This window comes from Phalaenopsis equestris, unplaced genomic scaffold, assembly GCF_001263595.1.
Source record: "Phalaenopsis equestris unplaced genomic scaffold, ASM126359v1 Scaffold000002, whole genome shotgun sequence".
Taxonomy (NCBI): Eukaryota; Viridiplantae; Streptophyta; class Magnoliopsida; order Asparagales; family Orchidaceae; genus Phalaenopsis; species Phalaenopsis equestris.
The window spans coordinates 71119418-71143758 of record NW_018164444.1 but is presented as its reverse complement, the minus strand read 5'-3'; the positions used below and the strand labels follow the sequence as shown (position 1 = coordinate 71143758).

Below are 24341 nucleotides of genomic sequence, written 5' to 3'. Positions count from 1 at the left end.
AAAACAGACATTTGAGACTTTATTGGATTTTTTTTTTCATTATTTTTGGAAAGTTATTATATTTATGACTATCAATTTAAAAAAGAATGTAATATATTAATAAATTAAAATTTAAATACAACATCTTAATCATGGAAGAAGTTTCACTCAAAATATTCGGGTCAACTCTAACTCAAATTTTTCGAGTCGACTTCGAATCATGCTGCCTTATCAGCTTAGTTTTTGACACCCCTTTGTCTAATGTATGATGATCAATTTAAAATTATTTATAAACATCTATAATCATCGTAGGGAACAATATCAATCATATATGAAAAATGTAAAAATCTAAAAAATATTCTATCAATAACACTTATGGATAGTGCTGTAAACGAGTCGAGTTTAAGTTTCCCTTTCGTATTTGCATTACCTCTAGGGTTGTAAACAAGCCGAGCTTGAGCGAGCTTGGGCTTGGCTCGTGTTCGTGTTCGGCTCGTGAACAGTGTGTTCGTGTTCGGCTCGATTTAAATATTTGTGTTCGTGTTCAGCTCGAAATTGACTCGTTAAACTAAAATTGAGAAAAATAGATGTAAAGTGTGGGATTCAAACATGTATCAAATCTATATAAAAGAAGACACTAACCACATTGCCACATGAGGTGTTATGATTTAAATTTAGACATAAATATATATAATATATTATTATATAAATATTATATATGTAATATATTGTCATATAAAAAGTTATATAATTTTTTTTTCTAGTCATTTATTTTGAGCGGAACAAGAGTGAACAAACTTTTGGTCGTGTTCGGCTAGTTTATATTTCGAGCTTAAAAATTTGTTCGTGTTCGGCTCGTTAGACTTAAAGAACGAGGCGAACACCAGCTGCTTAACAAGTCGAACACGAGCTATTCACGAACAACAAGCCAAATTGACAACCCTACTTATGGAAGAGATTATTGATTTAGCCATACCAATATCTATCGGTTTTCTTTATAATTCGTTAATACCTTTTTCCTGCGCTACATCAAACATAAGGTGTGAATTTAGCGAAGATTGTTAATCTCGATAATTGATTATAACATTAGTTTTGATTGCGATTGGATCTATGAGCCAAAACTTTGGATTGAGATTTTTTTTATCCGCTTTGGAGCCAGACACATATCTGCTCAAACTCGCTCAAGATCTACTTGAAGTATTTTTATTTATAAAATTAATATATAATGTTAAACTATTATAATCATTATAGTGTGAATAATAATAAAATTAAGGGGTTGGCCCAAGCACACAAGCCGATTTCGATTCAAACTCAATCCATTCAAGCCGATTTCGAGCAGAGGATTTCGAGTCGACCCAGCTCGACTCAAAGTCGGTCGGCTCTTTAACAACCCTGACCAAATCCCCTCAAGCTAAAACAACTCCTTTGAAGACGATAATACAAGAATATAGAACGTGAGTAGGGATAATATGGGTGTAGGATCAATTAATGTTGTTAAATTCCTCAAACCAACAATTCTCAACTTTACATGGGTGTAGGATGTTGAGAAATTAGGGCAAAAAGAAAAATAGGAATCAACACAATAGGAATCAACACAAAGTTGTGCATAAGAAATTCCAATATATTTTTCTTCTAAGAGGCTAGATATTCGCAAGGTAGAGAAAATCTCCATCTTGTGAATATCCAGCCCCTTAGGAGAAATATCTCCACCTTGCGAACATTCTGCCCCTTAGGAGAAAATCTCTACCTTGCGAATATCTAGCCCCTTAGGAGAAATATATCATGAAGTTTCTTATGCACAAATGTGGGTTGTATGCACAAATGTGGGTTGAAGCAATTTTCCTGTTCGTGCCAGCACCTCGACTAAACTTCTGTCCTCTGCTGTCCCGTAAGTGAAACCCTTCGCGAAATACTTCCGCGAAACCACTGTTCGTGAATAATCGCGTCTGCTCGCTCGCCAGCACCCTACCAAACTCCACCTGTCGCAAACTCCATCTGTCGCAACTCCTCCTGCGACGAACTTGCAAACTCTGCTGGTCGAGCATCACCAAAATTCTCTGTTCGCAAACGCTCTTGTTCGTTGTTTGCAAACGCTCCTGTTCGCGAACTCCACCTCGCATAATGCCGCGAAGGTTCATGAACTGTCGCTCCTCGAAGTCGCGACGCCGCCTCTACCACGAACTCCACGAAGCATAACTCGCCGAACTGCCGCAGCCCTTTATCCGAACTGCTTCGCATCTGTTCGTTCCCGCGAGCCCGTCTGCCTTGCGAACAATTCGTAAAATTTTATATTTTTCTGCGCCGTAGCCAATATTTTCTTTATCTAGCTAAGTAAATTCAGAAAACACTTCCAAATCTTCTTCTCCGCAAGATTCCTTGTTGAGCCAGAAATTGTACTTTGATCCTGCCACAAATTCTTTTAAATAATCCATTAATTAAGATTTGCTTAATTAAGTTTCCCTTTAATTAATTTTCCAAGAAGATACTTTGAGGCCACTCGAAATTGGGACTTAAAACTGCAATCCCGCTTGAAACCGCCCTTGGCGTAAATGCGCCAATAGGTTGGCCCATAAGTGCTAGCCTTTCAGTATCGATGCCCAAATCAAGTCGACGCTTAAGCGCCCGCTTTTCTAGATCTAGAAGCACCAATTGGGCGCATGAGCACCCTTGGCAGACACCTATGCCTTCGGCTCCACACAGCAAACCAACATAACTTCGAACGCCCGCTTTTCTAGATCTAGAAGCACCAATTGGGCGCATGAGCACCCTTGGCAGACACCTATGCGCCGGTGGGTTGCTTCGGCTCCACACAGCAAACCAACATAACTTCGAGACAGCAACCGTTCAAATCTTAGAGAAGCTGCTCCCCAACTTTTCCTACAGCTCATAATATCAACGAGAAGGAAGAGTTCAGTCTCTTCTCAGAAAATTAGAAGGTCTTGATATCGCACATTTGCGCCACAAACTTCAAACTTAGTTCAGCTATTTCAGCATCAAGCCACCAAGCAATAGTCGCCGTAAATTTTATAGATATGTTCACTTGAACATCCCAACATAGGACGAGACAACAATGGGCTAAATTTATAAATTATGAGGTGTATTTTTGTCAGGGTATAGAATTTGATAGGAAATAAAAATATGTAAAGGTAGATAATTTTATGTCCCATACTGTAACTATGTCATGAGCTACAATTTTAAGTCATATCATTGTATATATCTGAATTTTGTACTTTAGCAGCTCGACAGCTTGACAGGTGAACTTTGCAACTTAATAGCCTGGCAGGTGCGCTTTATGGCTCGGTGGCTTGACAACTTCATAGCTTGATAGCTCAACAGACTTTTTAAGATGTATGTATTTAGTTCTTTGATTCTTTTAACTTTTCCCCAGACAACTGCAAAAAAATATAAATTTATGCATTACTCGTCCCTATAAAGCAAGCGTATAATCATTTATCCAAAAAATGAATTCATTGGTACAAATTAAAAATATTTTGATAAAATTAAGTGCTATGTTTCCCTATGTACTGATTATTCATCTAAATGGAAGCTCTTAGCACTCCTACTACACGGAACTATCCCGAGTGAACCTTGGATGCACTTACAGTATTCTGTGCCAAGGAATTATGAATTACCTTGAAAGATTTTATAGTTAACTGAATGGTTTTATAGGGAGAGTTCTCCAATTATTATGAGTTAAAAATAAATTTTGACCTTTATTTATGTGAATAGATGGGCATCCCGAGTGAACTTTGGATACACTTACAGTATTATGTGCCAAGGAATTATGAATTACCTTGAAAGATTTTATAGTTAACTGAATGGTTTTATAGGGAGAGTTCTCCAATTATTATGAGTTAAAAATAAATTTTGACCTTTATTTATGTGAATAGATGGGCAATTTTTGTATAATTTAACTTAGGGTCCGTTTGGGGCAGCTTGTGTGTTTCAGGATAAGCTGCTTATTCTGAAACGTGGCCTGCGGGCCAACCGCAGGGGTCGACCCGCGGCCTGCGTTTAGTGTAAAAACTCAAACGCAGTTTCGGATAAGCTGGTGAAACGCGCGAACCAAACGGCGTTTTGAAAAAACCGTCCGTACTTATAAGCTGCACCAAACAGACCCTTAATTATAAATGAATTAAAATGATTTGGTTAAGTTTAGATTATCCTTCATCTGTGAGCACTTAGGCTACACTTACAGGGAGTAATCACCGTATTTTTTAACTATACTAGGAGTAAATCTCATGATTTTTAATACTTATGTTAACTGAATTAATCTTTTATTTAACCTAGTAATATTTCAATTTTTTTTTTATATAAAATCGAGCATATCATTCTTGCTGTTGAGCCAAGTAGAGTCGAAAAGTTTGAATTTTTTTTTGACTCATAGGAAACTTGTTTATGAGGAAAATTTCCTCAATTTACAAATAAATATTTTGAAAAATAAAATCACTAATAAAAATTATATAGAACAAATTAGAGGTAAAAGAGTATAAATGATGTAAAAATAAAAGGTTTAACATAAAACATCTTATCTTATATAGTGAAGATTTCTTTAGTATGATTTTTATTGTCCCTCTGGAGATGTTATGCTTAACTTCAGATTAATGCATATGTTCACGCTTAATGTACATTTCAGAATGTTGAATCTTCTTAGGACGTCGGGTCCGATAATGTCTGTTAATTATGCCCAAATCCTACTAGGATTAAGAACATGATGAAAAAAAGAGAGGACGAGCCCATGGGAAGAGAGAGCCACTCTCGCCCTCCATTTAATTATTTGACTATAAACTATGATGTGACTTTTTGTCATGGTATAAAATTTGATAGAAAATAAAAACATATAAAAAAGATAATGTTATGTCACATCCTACAGTTTTATGTCATATCATGTTGTACAATTTTATGTCATGTTCTATAGTTTTATATCATATTATCCATATAACCGAACTTGATAGCTCGGCAGCTTAGCATGTGAACTCGACAACATGACATGTTGGTATGTGAGCTTTGAAGCTCAACAACTTGGCAACTTGGCAAGCTTTGAAGCTCGACAGGTTGGAAACTTGGCAACTCGACAGAACTTTTTAGGTGTATACACTCATCTTGTACTTTCACCATCTAGGCAAATTATGGAAATACTGTAAATGCTAATTTGATCCTTCTGTATAATATAATTTCGATTTATTTGCAAGCAAAAGGTTCCAATAAGTTCAACAAACTTATTACTTGTGCATGACAAATAAAATTAGAAAAGACAATAGAATGCTAGTTTTATTTTTTTGTCCCTTCAACTACATATATATATATATATATATATATATTAAGAAAATGATCTAAACTCCCAAACAAGCTTTTTTCTCTTCAAATAAAAAAGGACTATTGCATTAAAAATAAAAGACTTATGTTAAAGTAATGAATTATATTTATAATATTTTAGAGTTGTTTGGTTTAGTGTAAAATAAATGCAGAAAAAGAATTCAATATAAAACAAACCAGTTATGGTCAACGTGGCGGGCGTCTGGCAATGGTGAGAGTTGCCGGCAATTGTTGAGAAGGTTTGCCATGCGTGCCTCTTTCGGCAGGCCGCCGACAGTAGTGTCCGGCCACAAAAACAGTTGAGCTTTGTGTCCGGCAACCAATGAGGGCAGGGCATCAGTTGAAAGCAGCAGTGGGCAGTGGTTTCACTTTACACAAAACAGTGCATTTAAATTTATCAAAATTCAGCGCATTCCAAATATATTGAAAATAAACTAGAGAATGAATTCTAAATACAGTAAAATTCACACAACATTTGTTTTTATTTCCATTCAAAACCTTGAATTTTTAAAACCTCTGCAAAGGAATTCAATGCACTTCTTTTGTATTGATCATACAACTTTTAGCTAAAAATATAGCGCACAACATTTGGAATGTAAGAGATTCAAAAAGGAATTTATTATAAAATTGCAGTGAATTTCAAATGCTGCCTGTAGTACATTTTGAGTTCATTTTAAATTCATCACATTTAAGTGGTTTTCAAATATACTACAAATAGTGACGGCCACCGCCTGCGATTGTTGGCTACCCCTTTTCTGCTAGCCGCCATAGTCGCCTCCTTGGCAGACCATCGCCGGCCACCGCCACTAACAAACATATTTTACATTACATTCATTTTTATTCAAACCAAATAAGAAACTGTAAAATCCTACATTTATTTTAAATTGAATCAACCAACTGTAAATTATTTTAAATGCAACACACTCCTTTTACAGTATATTCCTTTTCCAAGAAATCAAACAAACCCTTAGGTAGAAATGTTTACCAGCAAAGATTAATGGATGGGATGGGACTTATTAGGCATATCAAAACTTGTCCAATCTGGAAAATAAAAAAATAGATGGGTTGTATTATGAGGGAAACAAAGCATAAGGTATGCGATTTTGATAGACCAAAGCCAATGGCAGTGGAGGCTTTGAAAGTGCAACAGCGGAGAACTAAGTTGAAGATGACAAATCAACTAATGGGGTGCTCTTAGTCGCAACTAACATGGATCAAAATGATGGCACCTCAAGAATAAGGAGAAAAGCAAAGAGTTGGCATAAATGTTAAGAAATAGGCGAAGCCGTGAAGCTTAACTCAATCATTTGATTGAAAATTAACATAAAATAGATAATAAGATCAACAAAGAAAATAATTTTGTATAAGTTCACCTTGATGACCACGTCATTTCGATACTGCTACAAATTTCACTATAATTAGAATGTGAACTTTTAAAGCCATAATTCCTCATATCAAACATAAAGACAATAGCCACCACATATTTAAAAAAAAAATTTGGACAACTGACAATGCAATGAAATTCCCAAAATGCCAAACTGAAACAACCCACATGTATGGATACCTTCTAGAGACTTCTCAACTCCCTTGTCAACTCCCACAACAACTTGATGCAAAATTCGATCCATGACTAGTTTGCATAACGTAGTGTCTCATAAGAAAACATACAATCAAAACCTTACGAAGGATGCTCAACAATTTCAAAAGAGCCATCAATCACATTTGGCAAAAGATGACATGTTAAAGTCTGACAGGCAACCCGACACATTAAGGCAAAGGCAAAAGCTGTTAGACTGCGCTTAATAAACATAATTTTAATAAAGAAAGTATGACAAAAAGCTTACAGAATTGATGAGATATGCTCCTTGCATTGGTATTTCATTCAATGAAACCAACTAGAAGTAAAATACTAATAAAAATTTACACAGATAAAACGCAAGGCACTGGTCTGTGTATGAGATTGTAAACACAATTCAGAAGTAAACGAAATTTACAAAATTAAAGGTCAGAAGGTACAAGAAACCATTTTTCTTTGGAGAGATTTTCTCTGCATGGAAATCTGATTCCACGGGAGAGATTTTCTCTGCTTTAGATTGAGCCTGCGGATAGAGTGGACGTATTACACTAGTCCATATTCAACAACTTAAAATAAAACAAATAGTTTTGAGGTTTTAGATTTAATCTCTTCCAATCCCCTGTTCTCTTTATCATTTTAAGCAAAAATATTACCAAAATCTGTTCTTAACCGTAATTAAAGTCCATCCCTCTAAAACTTAATGTAGCTAAACTATGTTTCTTTAAGAAATGTTAGGCCTGCCTGTTCAAAATTTTAGGGCGAAGAAAAATAAGAATCGACACAAATCCAGAAGAAAATACAGAGATTTAACAAGGTTCAGCAAAGATGCCTACGTCCTCGGGAGCAGAGCGGCGAATTTTTTTCAACTTCAAAAAAGAGTATAGAATACCCATTAGGGTTAGTATATGAGCCATACCTAACACTGCCTATGGAAAAATGAGTTTTTCCAAAGATAATTTCTAGAATAAACTTGAACTTCCAATAAAGAGAAAAATGAAAGATGACAAAAAAAAAGAAAAAATTCTTCGCCCCAACTTAATTCTCTAAGAAAGGTTGGAGCTGACTATTATTGAAGAAGCTCTATTATTTTTTCTTATTAATAGATGCTTCTTTAAAATCTTTTTGCACAATAATATGAAGGATATTCAATATTTTTTGTAATAGCCTGTACTCTCACCCATTAAGATATTGTTCGCTTTGGTTAAATGACATCATCGTTATGCCCAATTGGTGTAACTTCTCAGGAAGTTACTCATCCTAGGATTGCTCTAGCATGAGTATGCTTAACTTTGGGGTTTTTGTCGAAATTCCACCAATACACTAAAAATCTGCCTCGATGTTTAAGAGTTCAACTTCATTCTACTTAACGGGCTTCACAATCTCCCCCACTTAAGTAGTTGTTGTCCTCCTTAGTTTTCTCACCCATAATCATTCACCAGGTAGATAAGATTCTAGAGGTGACCCTTACAGATTCAAGAGGTAGCTCCCACCATGTAGCACTTTGTCCCATTCAGGGTTCAAGAGCTGGCTCTCATGGCGTAGCATTTTGTTATGTATGGTACTCAATTCCTGTTAGGAGTTATGATAGGAAATAATTTATTCTTATAAATAAATTATTTCCTTAGAATTAAAGTTATGATAGAAAATAATTTATTCCTCTAAATAAATTATTTCCTTAGAATTAATGAGATATTTATTTTCCTATTTTACATTATTTCCTATATCTCCTAATAATTAATATGAATTAATTATTAGAGATATCAGGTGTTATACCCTTCATTTCATATCATTTTCTTTCATAATTTTTCTTATTACAAGATTCTTGTAAAGGTTATTTATAATCGCGTTCATATAAATGAAATATTGAGTATTCCACCACATTATTCTGAGTTTTAACATGGTATCAGGGCAAACACGATTCTGAGTCTTATCATCTCCTCTTCCACGGCAAAACCCCATCTATATTCTTTCTAACTCAAAACACATGACAGACAAAACGCAAAATTCAACAAAACCTGAATCTAGTAAATTCGATAATCCGAACGACCCCTTTTATCTCCACTACTCCGATCAACCCGGTCTCTTGCTTGTTACGCAACCGTTGAATGGAGAAAACTACAATCCCTGGAGTCGTGCCATGTTGTTGGCTCTCAACATAAAAAACAAAGAAGGTTTTGTCAACGACACCGTCAAAGAACCACTAGAGACGTTCACCGCAGAACTTTAACAATGGAGGCGTTGCAACAACCTTGTCAAGGCATGGTTGTTTAATTCAATTGCAGAAGATATTGAAACAAGTATAATATACAACGAGAGTACCCATGAAATCTGGCTCGACTTGAAGGAACGTTTTTCTCGTACCAACAACGTTCATATTTTCCATGTCGAAGAAGCCATCCACGATTCCAAGCAAGGCGATATGACAGTTGGAGCTTATTACACCAAGCTCAAAGGCCTATGGGACGAATGTGACGCCCTTCATAACATTCCTAAATGTACGTGTGGTGTCATGAAGGAAGTGATGCAGTTTCAGCAAAACCAAAAAACCATGAAATTCCTCATGGTGCTTAATGAAACATACACTAGTATAAGAGGACAAATTTTGCTCATGGATCCCCTTCCCAATGTCAGCAAGGCACATTCTCTCGCGCTCCAAGAGGAAAAGTAGCACTGCATGAACAATGTAAATGCGCCGCAACCGGAAGCTTTAGCTTTTGCCGTGAAGAATAATGCACGAAAACCAAAGAAGATTTTCACGCCTAAAAATCCTCATTTAAAGTGTGGAAAATGTGACACAATTGGGCATTCCTCAGACACATACCGAGCACATCTCAAATGCAATTATTGTGGATGACAGAGACACACCATCAATGATTATAGGAAGCTGCAAAAGATCAATCCAACGGATAAATCTAAATGGAAAAATTTTGCTCCCAAAGTCAATCATGCGGATACCAATACATCGACGAGTCCTGCACCATTCACCCTTACAGCCGAACAATATCAAAGCCTCATCTCACTACTTGCAGAGAATAAATCTAATTCGATGGCTAATCATGTTGGCAATACATCAGCCATAAGTGATACCTCAGGTAAAATCTTTTGTCTATGTTTTTGATAAAGAAATAAGCTGGATTCTTGACACAGGAGTCACGGATCACATGATATATTCAGCCAACCTATTTACTACAAAATCCAGTGTCATCAATTGAAAACAAAAAGTTCACTTGCCTAACGGGGCTACTGCAACTGTCACATACATAGGCAACATCACATAGGCAACATACATTTTGCTGACTTTGTTCTACAAAATGTTTTATGTGTCTCATCCTTCAAATTAAATCTGATTTTCATTAGTAAATTTGTGTTTGATTCACAGTGTCTTGCCATTTTTAATAACCACACTTGTGTGCTACATGACCAACAATCGGGGAAGATGATTGGGACGAGAACTAAAAGAGGACTCTACTAACTTGATACCCCACAAAAGAGCAAGTGCAATGCTGCTACTTTACCATCCCCAAATCTCTGGCATAAACGTCTAGGCCACCCATCAAATAAAGTTTCCAATTTGTTTCCTTTCCAATTATAGAAAAGAAAATTTATAATGTTTTTTATTGTTTAATTTGACCATTGGCTAAGCAAACTCGTTTATCTTTTCAAACAATTTTCACTAGCTCAAAAACACCTTTTGAATTAATTCATGTTGACATTTGGGGAGGATACCAAGTTCCTTCAATCACAGGAGCGCGGTATTTTCTCACAATTGTTGATGATTATACTCGATGCACATGGGTTTATTTGATGAACCATAAATCAGATACACATTCATACATCATCAAGTTCATAAACCCCGTTGACAATTCAATCTAAAAAATCAAAATCATTCGAGGTGATGGTTCTGAATTCATATTGAGAAATCTCTATCTCAACAAAAGAATCATTCACCAATCAACTTGCGTCTCCACTCCGCAAAAAAATGGTGTAGCCGAAAGAAAACATTGTCACTTACTCAACATAGCCCGAGTCTTATTGTTTCAAGCTAATTTACCTAAAAAATTTTGGGGAGATACAATCCTAACTACCACCTACCTAATCAACGGAACACCAACACCCCTTCTCCAAGGAAAGACTCCTTTTGAAATGCTCTTCCAAACAAAACCCACATATGATCATTTGCGCGTGTTTGGGTGTCTTTGTTTTGCCTGAACACATCATCAGCGACCAAACAAGTTTGATCCCAGAGTCATTCGATGTCTTTTCTTAGGGTATCAATACGCGCAAAAGGGCTATAGAGTCTATGACCTTTCAACTGGGAAGTTTTTTGTATCACCAGATATTCGTTTCCATGAAAATACGTTTCCTTCCCCTTCTTTCGCTACAGATAAGGGCTCAATTTCGCACTTCACCACCCACACCGACATGCCTTCATTCGATGAATTACCTCAAAAAAATATTTTATCTTCTCAAGACAACGAAATCTCCTCTCAAGAAACTACTTCACCTTCAAATTTATTCTCAGAATAACCTGGAACTCTAAACCAATAAATACCATCACCACGACCAATAAGAACAACAAAAATGCCTAGTTATTTGCGTGAGTATCATGTTGGTATTTCTCTTCCCTCAAGACACCCCCAACATCAAACTTTGTGTGGCCAAAACCACAGGTACCTTCTATCCATTAACCGACGTCTTGTTATATGCTAGATTGTCACATAAACATTATTTTTTTACCACCGCCCTTTCAATTGAAAAGGAGCCAAGCACCTTTATAGAAGCCACTCGTAATCAAAAGTGGCAGGTTGCTATGCTAGAATAACTTGATGCACTCAACGTCAATGACACATGGTCCATTGTATCATTACCGCCTGGAAAGAGACCAATTGAATGCAAATGGGTATAAAAATCAAACTTCGGGCAGATGGGACAGTTGAACGCTACAAGGTCAGATTAGTGGCAAAAGGGTATAAACTAATTGAAGGGCTAGATTACCAAGAAACCTTTGCCCCTGTAGCAAAGCTTGTAACTGTTCGCCTACTTCTTGCGTTAGACATGCATCTTCACCAACTAGATGTCAACAATGCTTTCTTGCATGGGGACCTCGACGAAGACATATATATGTCGCTACCTCCTGGCCTCGGACGAAAAGGGGAGACTCGAGTTTGTAAACTCTAAACTCCACAAATCATTATATGGTCTCAAACAAGCTTCAAGACAATGGTTCATCAAGCTTTCAACTGCTCTAAAGCAAGCCAATTTTATGCAATCAAAGGCAGACTATTCTTTGTTCGTCCAATCCCAGAATGGTAAATTCATCGTCCTTCTTATATATGTAGATGATATCATCATTGCAGGAAAAGACTTACAATAAATCGAACATGCCAAAATATTCTTGAAGAACCAAATCAAATTAAAAGACCTTGGACAATTGAAATATTTCCTTGGTATTGAGGTTGGCGAATCCAGAAGGTTATGCTTTCACACCGAAAGTATGCTCTTGAAATACTCGAGGATGTTGGGTACCTTGGTGCAAAACCAGCCACTTTCCCTATGGAGCAAAACTTATCTCTTAGCAATTCAGAGGGAGAATATGTCAGTGATCCATCATCATACCGAAGACTAGTTGAGAGATTAATCTACTTGACTATCACACGTCCTGACTTGACATATGCAGTTCATGTCTTAAGTCAATTTATGGACAAGCAGTCCATCACATTTTACATTATATAAAACAAACAGCAGAACAAGAAATTTTCCTCTCAGCAGAAAGCTCAATCCAACTAAATGTCTTTTGTGATGCAGATTGGGCTAGGTGTCGTGACACTCAAAGATCAATTATTGGGTATTGCATCTTCCTTAGGAGTTCATTAATTTCTTGGAAAACCAAGAAACAGACCACAGTATCACGCTCTAGTGCAGAAGCTGAATATCGGTCCATGGCCACTACCTGCTGCGAGATTATTTAGCTAAGAACAATTCTGTAAGATTTGGGGATCATGCATTCACATCCTGCCACTTTATTTTGTGATAACCAAGCAGCACTTCACATCGCCTCGAACCCGGTATACCATGAGCGAACAAAACACATCGAGATTGATTGTCATCTCATACGGGAGAAAGTTCAAAAATGAATAATAAAGTTGACTAATGTGTCTACTTTAGGACAACCAACAGACGTTTTAACAAAACCACTGAACTCTTCTCAATTTTCGATACTACTCAGCAAGTTATGAATTATTAACATACATTTCAAACTTAAGGGAGAGTGTTAGGAGTTATGATAGGAGTTACCATGAACGAACAAAGCACATCGAGATTGATTGTCATCTCATACGGGAAAAAGTTCAAAAAGGAATAATAAAGTTGACTAATGTGTCTACTTTAGAACAACCAACGAACGTTTTCACAAAACCACTGAACTCTTCTCAGTTCTCGATACTACTCAGCAAGTTATGAATTATTAACATACATTTCAAACTTGAGGGGGAGTGTTAGGAGTTATAATAGAAAATAATTCATTCCTGTAAATAAATTATTTCCTTAGAATTAATGAGATATTTGTTTTCTTATTTTACGTTATTTCCCATATCTCCTAATAATTAATATGAATTAGTTATTTTAATTATTGGAGATATCAGGTGTTATACCCTTTCTTTCATATCATTTTCTTTTATTATTTTTCCTATTACAAGATTCTTGTAAAGGTTATTTATAATGTTGTTCATATCAATGAAATATTGAGTATTCCACCACATTATTCTAAATTTTAACAGTTCTCATCTTCCAACGTGTGTAATGCTCTGATATTATATGTGACAGTCGAACTTTCACACATCAAGGTATTATTCGCTTTGGCCAAATAACCTCACGGTTTAGCCCCGTTGGTGAAACTTACTAGGAGGCCACCCATCCTAGGATTTCTTCAACATGAACACGTTTAACTTTGGAGTTTCTATCGAAATTCTACCGTTACACCAAATGGCGGCTCGATGTTTAAGATTTTAGCTTCATTCTATTTAAGGGGTTTCAAAATTTCAAACTAGTTAATTTCACATGACTGAACAAATGCAATTTATCCAATAAGAGAACTTTATAATTACTGAAACAATATAAAATTTCATTGTTTACATTTATTCTAGTCATTTCTCCAAGCAATAACCCTAAACTTGGATAGAAGTCTAAGAGAATGCGGCAGAAATTAGTCAATCAAAAAACTTGCGGAAGTTGATAAGACCAAAACGCAAGCAAGCTCTGCAACCTGTCAAATTTACAAATTGATGTGGCATGCTACAGAATCATTCACACCGAGATCATAGGTCTAATGAGCTGGCATAACCTGAAGTAATAGAAAAGCTTTGTCCCTAGAAAGCCATCCTATGGCACCTTCTTTGATTAATCTGCGAAGAAATCCAAATAGTCCGATTCACATTTCCCCGAACAAATCAACGGACAAAAGACTAACAAAGAAAGTGTTTGGAATAACCTTAAGAAATTACCTTGGTAGTCTAATATGTATGAATCCAATGTGACCCCTTCCAGCCACAAGCCAGGGAAAAGCCCCTGCCAAATTCAGAAATAGCGTTACAGACAACGAAAGACACAATAGAAATTCCCTCCTACAAAACAGGAAGAAGAAGAAAGAATTAGAAGGAATGTATTCGTTTAAAATCCCATATCCTCTCACATCGAGTTTTCGCTGCACAATCCTAGGCCTCTTTTGGGGCCGTCGAGAGGGTTTCATCCCCTTGAATACGTAGAAATCCGCTTCAATCTCCTCACGCGAAAGAGATACAGAGAACCTCCACCGCCGCTTCTGTCCCCCGCCCTCCAACATTTGATCGGCTCTACCTGGATCATCCCTTCCAAACTGCAAATGAGAAGGAGGAATCATAGAGTACCGACTTCCGCCTTTCTCACCCGGAGTAAGACACGCTGCACGCCGTTTCCTAAGATTCCACGGCATAGTCGTGGTCGTCGCAGCCGCAGCGAGGGCCTCCTTCTCAATGAATCCGCCAGCCGGAGGTGTACTGCTCTGAACCCTCCTGCAATGGCCATCTCTCCGGATCTCCATATCCTTCGATACAGCATCCGAGAGCCCGGTTTCAACGATGGAGTTCACGCAGCGGAAGATCCGATGCCGGCCCCAACTCATCGTCGGAAATGAGAAATTATGTAGGGGATGCTTCAAAACCCTTTTATTTGGAAAGTCGCCGGCCGACATATTCCGGTTAGGGCCGGCGAACTCTGTCCGGCTCCAGTTAGCTTGGTCCCCCTTACCAAGCTGAAGTCGGAAGCCACTTTGACGGTCGGCAGAGCACTTTGATGAATCGAACGCCGGCGACTCCGAAAGGGCAGCGGCGGCGGAGCTGACCGGAGTATAGCTAATGTATGAAAGAAGAGAAGGATTGGAAAACTGAAGAAGAAGACGACGGCGGAGCGATTTTCGGCAGGGGTTCGGTTTCCGGTTGAGCCATTTTATAGTGGAGGGATCGTTGCCTTACTTCAGTTGCAGACGGTAGCCCGCATTTTAACATCTATGATCCTCAAAACCTTCTTAATTACATTTCACATGTCTAAAACTTATTATTTACGTATCTATCCTTCTACACGTTAATTTGATCCGAACCCAAATTCAAAAATTCGGATTTAGGTTGACCTAAAAGCTATTCGAGTTGGGCTTTGGTTAATAACATTAACCCATTTAACTCTTTGGGTCGTGTTTTGATTAACTCTTCAACTTGAATTAGACCTGAAACTTACCCACTAATAAAAAAATCAGCTAAAAATTAGTGTTATTAACGATCCAATTTCAAAGTGAGATAGGCTCCTATCAAAATCAACTCGAATGGATTGAGTGTGGCTTGAAAACAGCTTCTGAGTCGTTGAATTTGATTTCTAACCAATTTGGCTTGAAATTGAATTGAGCTTGATCTTGCTTGAAATCGAAATGAGCTGGCTCAAATCAAGTTATTTGGACATGTTCTAGCTCAAAATCAGCTCGAAATTGACTCGTGACTCATTTATATTTAAATTTATTTAACATTATATATGTATATATAATTAAGAAAAAGGAATTTGTATTTCTTCTCTTCTTCCTCAATTGTACAAAGAATGGTGGTATTTATATAAGTATTCTAAGATTTAGAATAGGGAAGAAAGTAAATTAAAAGCAGAAATTAAATCTAGACATCAACATATGGAATCAATGTTAATTACATCATATCATGACATTTACACCATATCAGGGCAATTAATGTCATTGATTTATTTTCGGTAATTATGTTAACATATCATGACATTTACACCATATCAGGGCAATTAATGCCATTGATTTATTTTTGGTAATCATGTTAACAACCCCCCACCCCCTCTTCCTAAAGCTCATCTTGAGTTTGCTCGACAGATCTTGAAAATGTGTTGGAGAATGAATTTTGGTAAAGATATCAATTGCTTGGTTAGCAGAGGCGACGAGAATTAAAAGTACGGTGTTTTGACTAACATGATGACGAACAAAGTAACAATCAATTATAATGTGTTTAGTAAGTTCATGAAAAATGCTATTATTAGAGATTTGTATAACACTTCTATTATCACAATGAAGCCTAGTAGTTGAAGATCACATATCAGATAACAACTAGTGTAGTCGAAGTAATTCAGATGTGACGTCAGCTAGAGCACGATACTCAGATTCTGTGTTTGAACGAGCAACAACTGCTTGCTTCTTGCTACGCCAAGCGATAAGAGAATCTCCTAAGAAGAAGTAATAACCAGTGGTAGAACGATGATCTGTGGGATCACCTGCTCAATCGATATCAGAGTAGCCAAAAAACACCAAAGAAGAGTGTGCAGAAAAATGTACACCATGAAAATGTGTACCTTTAATATATCGAAGTATTAGAGGAACTGTAGAAAATTTTGATGAGCGAGGGGCAGACATGAATCGACTGACTTAGTGAACAACATATGTGATATCAGGTCGAGTAACAAAGAGATAAATAAGACTACCCACAAGTTGTTGATATAGGGTAGGATCATTAAGAGGAGTGTCATCAAGAGGAATACATTTGCAATTGAGTTCCATGAAGGTTGATATTGTTTTTCTATCAGTAAAGCTCACTCGAGAGAGTAGATCAGATGCATACTTAGCTTGAGAAAAATAATAACCTTCAGAGTTATGAGAAACTTCAAGCCCCAAAAAATAATTGAGATTGTCAAGTTCCTTCATTTCAAAACATTGACTGAAAAAATCTTGTACCTCGGAGATATTAGATATTTCATTACCTGTTATTATCATATCATCAACATAAAGTAACAGAAGTACAATACTTTAATCAGTTTGACGAACGAATAGTGTTGAATCATGTGGACTAGAGATAAAACCCAATTGAGTAAGAGTAGAACTAAATTTGGCGAACCAGACTTGAGGAGCTTGTTTTAATTCATACAAGGATCGTTGGAGTTTGCGGATTTTATGAGGAGAGTGATAACAAGGAGAAGCATGCATGTACATCTCTTCTGGCAAGTCACCATGAAGGAAGACATTTTTAACATCCAAGTGAAGAAGCTTACATCCAAGTGAAGAAGCTTACATTTATGAACTGCAGCAATAGCTAATAGACTACAGACTGATGTTAATCGAGCAATTGGAGCAAAAGTTTCTTCAAAATCTATCTCATATTCTTGAGTGTAACATTTGGCTACTAAGCAAGCTTTGTGGCGCTCAACGGATCCATTATAACAAGTCTTGAATTTATAAATCCATTTACATGCAATAGGGGACTTACGAGGAGGAAGATCAAATAGGTCCCAAGTATGAGTTTTTTCCAAAGCCTGAAGTTCTTCCGATATAGCTTGCTGCCAAAGAGGGTCAGTACTTGTCTCACGATAAGAGAGAGAGGCTCATGAAGGGTTTGCAATAGCAGAATAATAATGGAAATCAGTAAGGGAATGAGGAGTTTCTCTTACCCGGGTAGTTTCTCTTACCCGGGTTAGAACGACGAAGAGTGGTGTCAAGGGTAGGTGGAGGTGGAGGTGTAGGTGCAGGTGCAGGATCAATAGCTGGAGCAAAATCAATAGAAGCAGGTGTGGAAGACCAACTATTGAGCGTACCTGAATTTTTTGTGTCAGGACTTGGAAATAACTCGATTGAGCCGATTCGTGTACGGCTCAAAATCGGCTCGAAAAAAATTTGATCCATTATTTCAACTCATAGCTTGATTTGTTTATTTTGATATGATCTCAATCCTAGACAAAATTCGAATTGATTTTTAAGTGATTGACCATCCAAACTCAATTCACAGTTTTACCCAAACTTAATCCACTTACTCGTAACCAACCTGAATTTGACTCGACTTTGACTTGGGCATGTGTTTTTTTATTGTCTCAAGCACATCAAATTATTTATATGAAAACTGTGTATTTTATTTTAAGAAAATTAATATTAGCAATTTATTTTAAAGATATATTGTCATGTAACTAAATATTAAATTTTAGGTGTTAGATATATATACTCTCAAAAATTATGTGGAAGTATGTATACATGTAAAACCCCTTAATAAAAAAAATGAAGACTACATAATAAAATTAAAAAAAAAAAAAAAAAAAAAAAAAAAAAAGTTCATATGAATTTTAAAAAATATACAAGATCAATGTGCAAATTATGCAAATAAATTAGTAGTTGATGGGATTTTAATTCTCCATCACAACTCAATCTCACACATAATAACTCCTAACAACTAATAAAAATATATTTCATGTGTCACCACTCCTTAAAATAAGAATATATATATATATATGAGGGTATATATATATATATATAGTGACATGTTACTAATGTTAGTCATGATGTGATGCTCTTAGTAAGTGGATACCATTAATTAATAAAATTATTATTATGAATTTGTATAAATTTGAAAGATTATTGAAGGTGTGTAGCCTTTACATATTGTTTCTTGCTACAAGAGTACTAGAGTTAGATTTTACAAAAGAAAATAATAATAATAATAATAATGAATAGATATTTAAAAAGAGTTTGAAATAAATAAATGGATTTGAGATGTCACTTAGAAGAGAATATATTTTTATTTATTAAATTTTGGGATAATGTACGTTCTTATTACATAAATTATACTTTGAAGCATAATGCTGAATCCTTTTTGGACATTACATCCCAAATTGTCTGTGGGCTCACATAATCTAGGGTGGAGTCATGATGGAAGTAGAAAGGGAGTGAAATGCACAATGACTTCTCAAACAGACTAAATCAGGTCTTTCAACAAGGAAAATAAAAATGATAGAAAGAAAAAAAGAAAAGGATCATCTAGAGGTGGGAGATTATCTCTATTTATAGGCTCCAAGATGATCCATATCTCTCATTGAGTTACAAAGAAAAGTTATTAAATAGTTTTAGTATAGTACATTATATGTTCATGTTGTATTTTGATATCAAGTCATCATGTTGTGGATGTCAGATGACCATAATTAGACATAGATATAAGTCCTCATCTTGTTGGTGTTAAATACCTTTAGTTAGTTTTGAGACAATTAAAACACCTAAATGTTGATATAATGATCTTGGGTCAAATAAAATAATGCAAGATGTTCGATAGATTATTTTGAGACCATGAAAAATATAACCAAATGCTTCTCTAAATAATTATAAATAAACTTTTTTTTAACATGAAAACGGCCTATGCTTGATTTTGAAAATAATTGAAAATATAAAGAATTTTAGAGCATTATTGGATGAGTAATTTTGCATCACCATCAACAATTATTGTCATTTGAGTACTATCACTTGATCAACATTGACTCTTCATCATCTTCTTATGGTTATTATTTAATTATTATACCTTACAATTGTCATGTAATTGTTATCACTCAATCACATCTATCTGACTACCATCATCCGACTATAATCGCTTGACCATTATCGCCCAACCACCACCTCTCAATTGTTGTTATCTAACAATTATCTATCAACCCTTGTCTTTAGACCATCACCACTAAATTATCATTGCTCAGCAATTATCATTGTCTTTCATAACTTTCACAATATAAATAATAAACCACACAAGTGCTCCCACTGTTATATTTATGTCTTCTCTAATTAAAAAGAAGATTATACTTTTATAATCTAGTGGATTATTTCAACTAGATATTGTTTTATGATTTTTTCCCTTATTATTTTTTTCACGTAAAAAACTGTCGCTCATGCTCACTTCATTTTGTTTATTTGCATGCAAAACTAAGAAATATAATCACTCACTCAACTGTCGTGCATCTTATAACACTCAAAAAAATTGATGACATTTTTATTAAATGGACTCAAGATTAGTGCATATGTAAGATGAACCTAATATTAATTAAGGATGTTAAGAGTCCAATGCAAGCGACTAAATTTTTTTGTAAACTTAAGTTATTGAGATGTTGTCAGCAAAATACCAATTTTGAAAATTATTATTGATGTATACTTTAATAGATTTGATTGTAAAAGGTGACCTACCAACACAAAATTTTCTTCAAAATAATAGTCAATTGAAAGAGTGGTGACAATATAAGAAAATAATAATGGAAAAGTTATGTGATGTAGATCTTAAATCTTTGTGAATATGAGAAATTCTTCAAAATAATAGTCAATTGAAAGAGTGGTGACACTATAAGAAAATAATAATGGAAAAGTTATCTGATGTAGATCTTAAATCTTTGTGAATATGAGAAAATCATTATAGTTTTAGTTGCACCTCTAGATTAAAAACAAAGAAGCATATGATCGACCTATATTTCCTAAGTTGAATTTGAATATGTTCGGGAGTCACACCCAATGAATAAAATGAAAAATAAGAGAGAGAGAGAGAGAGAGAGAGAGAGAGAGAGAGAGAGAGAGAGAGTGCATAATAATGAACAATAGAATGAATTTTCGATTAGCCCTTACTGAAGAAATGATATTCTTATTTTTAGAAGAGGGGGGTATAATGTGTATAATTACATGTTTACCCCTGCTTTAATAGGGGTGCTACATGATAATTTATGAATTTTCATAAATGAGTCTATGGTTATGCTACCTTGTTACTTGATTGGCCAAGATTAACATGCCTTGGTCCTTCAAGGCTCGTTTGTTCGACTATGTTAATTTAGGATTGTCAATTGACTCCTGATAATCTTTACTCGTCCACTTGGTCAACTAGCTTGAGTTTATCAGTCGACTTCTCTAGTCCGACTATTAACTATCTACCCCAAGAGGAAGCACTTCTGTCGTATGACAAAATTAGTTTGTTGGACAGAGGATGAATCACAATAATCTGATAGGTAGCTCACTCTTTGACAGAGATTCTTTCAGGAAGCCCTTGGAGTATATCGCGAAAAACCACCCTCAACCTTCTGATGAAGAGTCTTGGAGGTACTTATGAGATGGTTGGCAATGTTGAGGTGAGAGTTGGGTTTATGCCTTCTCTCAGCTCAATAAATCTTGGTCTTTGATTCGGTCGACCTGTGACCAAACAACTTCGTGCTCAATTCCAAGGGGTTTGTGATTGATCAATCAAGTCCCTTGATCCTCTAATGACGGGTTTTTTGGTCTTCTATTTGTGGACCCTCCTGGCTAAACTTTCTCGTCTTTTAGTTCATTGAATTTCCTCAAGATTAATGCCAACACTTTTTTGAAGTACATCTTATTCGTCCTCTAAAGGATTTTTCACATATCTTGAGAAAACTCTCTTCTCCACCATTCTGCAATCTCTTTTTTTTCCCAATGAATTTAGCAAATCCATCAAACTTTATCAAAAGGTAAACTTCAATGCAAAACATATATCTTCTCAGTTGCATACTATTGAAATCTTACCTTCTAATACCTCAATCACATCAGAAATATTACTAATATTAACTTAACTAAAATGCATATTTTCATGCATATATTTTTTAATTAATGCAATTAAATGCTAGAATGCAATATAAATAAATATAAATTTTTTATGTATTAGATATTGAAATACCAAAAAAAAAAAAATTATGTGGCAAAAACATTTTAAAATCTAAATTAGAATTGGGTGTGAGAACATTGCTCTGAGGATAAAATTAAAATTAAAATGAAACCAAAAAGACAGCTCTTTCATTTTACTATGGCGCCACAACATGGCGCCAATCAATGCAATTATTTTGCATACAAATTCAGCTTTTTGGGAGGAAAAAATCAAAGAAATCAACCCAAAAAAAAAAAGAAATTAAAAAAAAAAATCTTCCAAGAATCTCTTCTGGTTCTGCTTCCTTTCGCATAAAATCGAAGTTAAAAATCGAAATCTAATTCGTAAATTCCATCACGATTAAGAAATAAAGAGTAAAATTACTTCACCCTTTTCAGCACAAAGGGGCTCGGTTAGGTTTCCCTTTTCTCACACACTTCTTCCCGATTAAATTCGGCAGCGGCGGCCGGTTGTCGGCGGCCGATTTGCTCTGCTTAGAATCCCCCATTTCTTTTACAGAAACTTCGCCGGCGACAGCTATTTCCCGCGTCCCATTCACGGAATTCGAAATCTCCGGATATTCGACTATCTCCGAAATGGTGGATGTGGAATCGCGGGTTCCGGAATGTAATTCAACAGTAGCTAAAGCGAGAGCGCCGGCATACTTGCTGAGATCGCCATTGTTGATGATGACGGTAACTGTTTTCTTTGGTCTTCCGCGCTTTCCTTTGCGGAAAGAAGAGGAAGAAGAAGAAACAGAGGAAGCGGAGGTCTTCTCTTGCTTAGGGTTTCGCCGGTTTGAGGCGTCGGAAGAGGTTTCGGTGGAGGGTGGCGATGTGTTTCGCTTCTTGCGACTCGCCATTGATTTCTTGAAAGTCAGCTCAGAGAGCGAGAGAGGAAAGGGCAGAGGTTTGGTGCCGTATATATAGGAATGAGAGGACGTTATTTGTTGTTAGAAATATATATACAAATTACACCATCCGAAATTTGTTATTTACAACTTGAAAATTTTTTACTCCGGGTCCGAACCCTGATGTAGAGGTACATTCGAAGTACAATGAATTACCTCCAAGTGGTGCTGAGAAAAAAAAAAAAAAACTCATTTTCCTATGATCTGACCCGGTAACACAGGAGAATATCTTCCCCCACCCCCCCCGATGAATATTCCTCCTGTGGTATTCCGGCGTTATTATATGTTATTGTGGTGGTATTGATGTATTATTGTGTTATTATAATACCAGAAATATTCTCATAATACAATAATACATGAATAACACATAAATAATGCGGAATAACACGAGGTAAATATTCTCCTGTGCTAAAATAATTTTTTTTTATTTTTCTGTCACCTCCACGTGATTTGATTTCATTGGACTTCGAACGTATCTCTTAGTCTGGAATCCATATATAATATTTGTTCTTACAACATAGCATTTTCTTTCACCCATTTTCTAAGTTCCCATTTAAATATCAAAATTCATGTTACAACCTAGACCCTTATTTTTCATTTTTATTAAATTCTCAATTCTTTTATTTTTCAAAATTCATGTTAAAACACAGTACCCTTGTTTATAAATATTAATGTTTTGAATGGTTTGCATGTAATTATCCCTTTTAAATATTGCAGAATTAAATTTGAAATTATAATTATATATTAAGTTGATTATATATATATATATATATATATATTGACAAATTTCTAATGTCATTTTCTCTTAGATAAAAAATAAAATTGAATGAGGGCTTTTGATCAAAATGATTTGAGTGATTATTTACAATTAATAAGAATAAATTTTATTATTATTAAATTTATTTTAAGATAAGTCGAATATATAAATTGATTGATTAATTATAGTTATGCTAAGAAAACACAAATTTTCTTAACATTTGTTTTAGGAAGATTTTAGCTATTGTGATTTGTTGTCTGATTGCAGGTCATACGTATAGCATGAGTTAGAGTATTTGTGAACTTGCACGGTCGCATGATGTGTCTGAAAATACTCGAAACTCATCATTCAATATTACATAGACAATGATTTAAAGGATTCATGTCAAGATTGTTTCTATAAAAATTTTATGTTGAATGTTGACTACCTAATATGATCATCCACTTTTCGCATTCGGGCAGTGAGACCCTACAATGGCAGTGTTAAAAATAAAACATGCGAGATTAGATAACATGTTTGCTCATTCCATAGTCTTAGGTGAGAAATAAAAATGTAATGGCTAAGCGAATTGCTATAATTGAAACATATTTGTCTCCAATATAGTACAATTAGTAATTTATTTTGAACTTTCATTTGATTGCAGTCTTATTGCCATGACTATGTAGCATGAAACTTCTAAAATTTTGTCGCACCCGTGTCAGACAAGTATCTGACACCGACGCTTGTCTGACACCTCTAACACTTGTTTGACACGCCCCAATACTTGTCCGATACTCCCCGACACTTCTCTAACACTACAAAAATGTCTGAATTTTTTTCAGGCCAGAACAGGCGTAGGGCACA

General features: G+C 35.6%; 1 protein-coding gene across 3 annotated transcripts; it reads right to left on the bottom strand.

Annotated features, from left to right (window-relative positions):
• Positions 1–5493: 5493 nt before the first annotated feature.
• On the bottom strand, positions 5494–15354 carry LOC110033856. 3 transcript variants are annotated; one of them, XR_002294995.1, is made up of 4 exons: positions 14559–15354; positions 14371–14434; positions 14211–14271; positions 5494–5663 (listed from the first exon to the last, which is right to left on the bottom strand). XR_002294995.1 is itself a non-coding variant. In XM_020737990.1 (3 exons), the coding sequence occupies exons 1-3, from the start codon at positions 15093–15095 to the stop codon at positions 14267–14269; spliced, it is 606 nt and encodes a 201-aa protein (XP_020593649.1). In that variant the 5' UTR covers positions 15096–15354; the 3' UTR covers positions 14020–14266. The 3 variants fall into 3 exon arrangements, 1 of the variants encoding a protein (XP_020593649.1); XR_002294996.1 differs by lacking the exon at positions 5494–5663 and adding an exon at positions 6064–6101; XM_020737990.1 differs by lacking the exon at positions 5494–5663 and having other exon boundaries at positions 14020–14271.
• Between the last annotated feature and the right edge of the window lie 8987 nt (positions 15355–24341).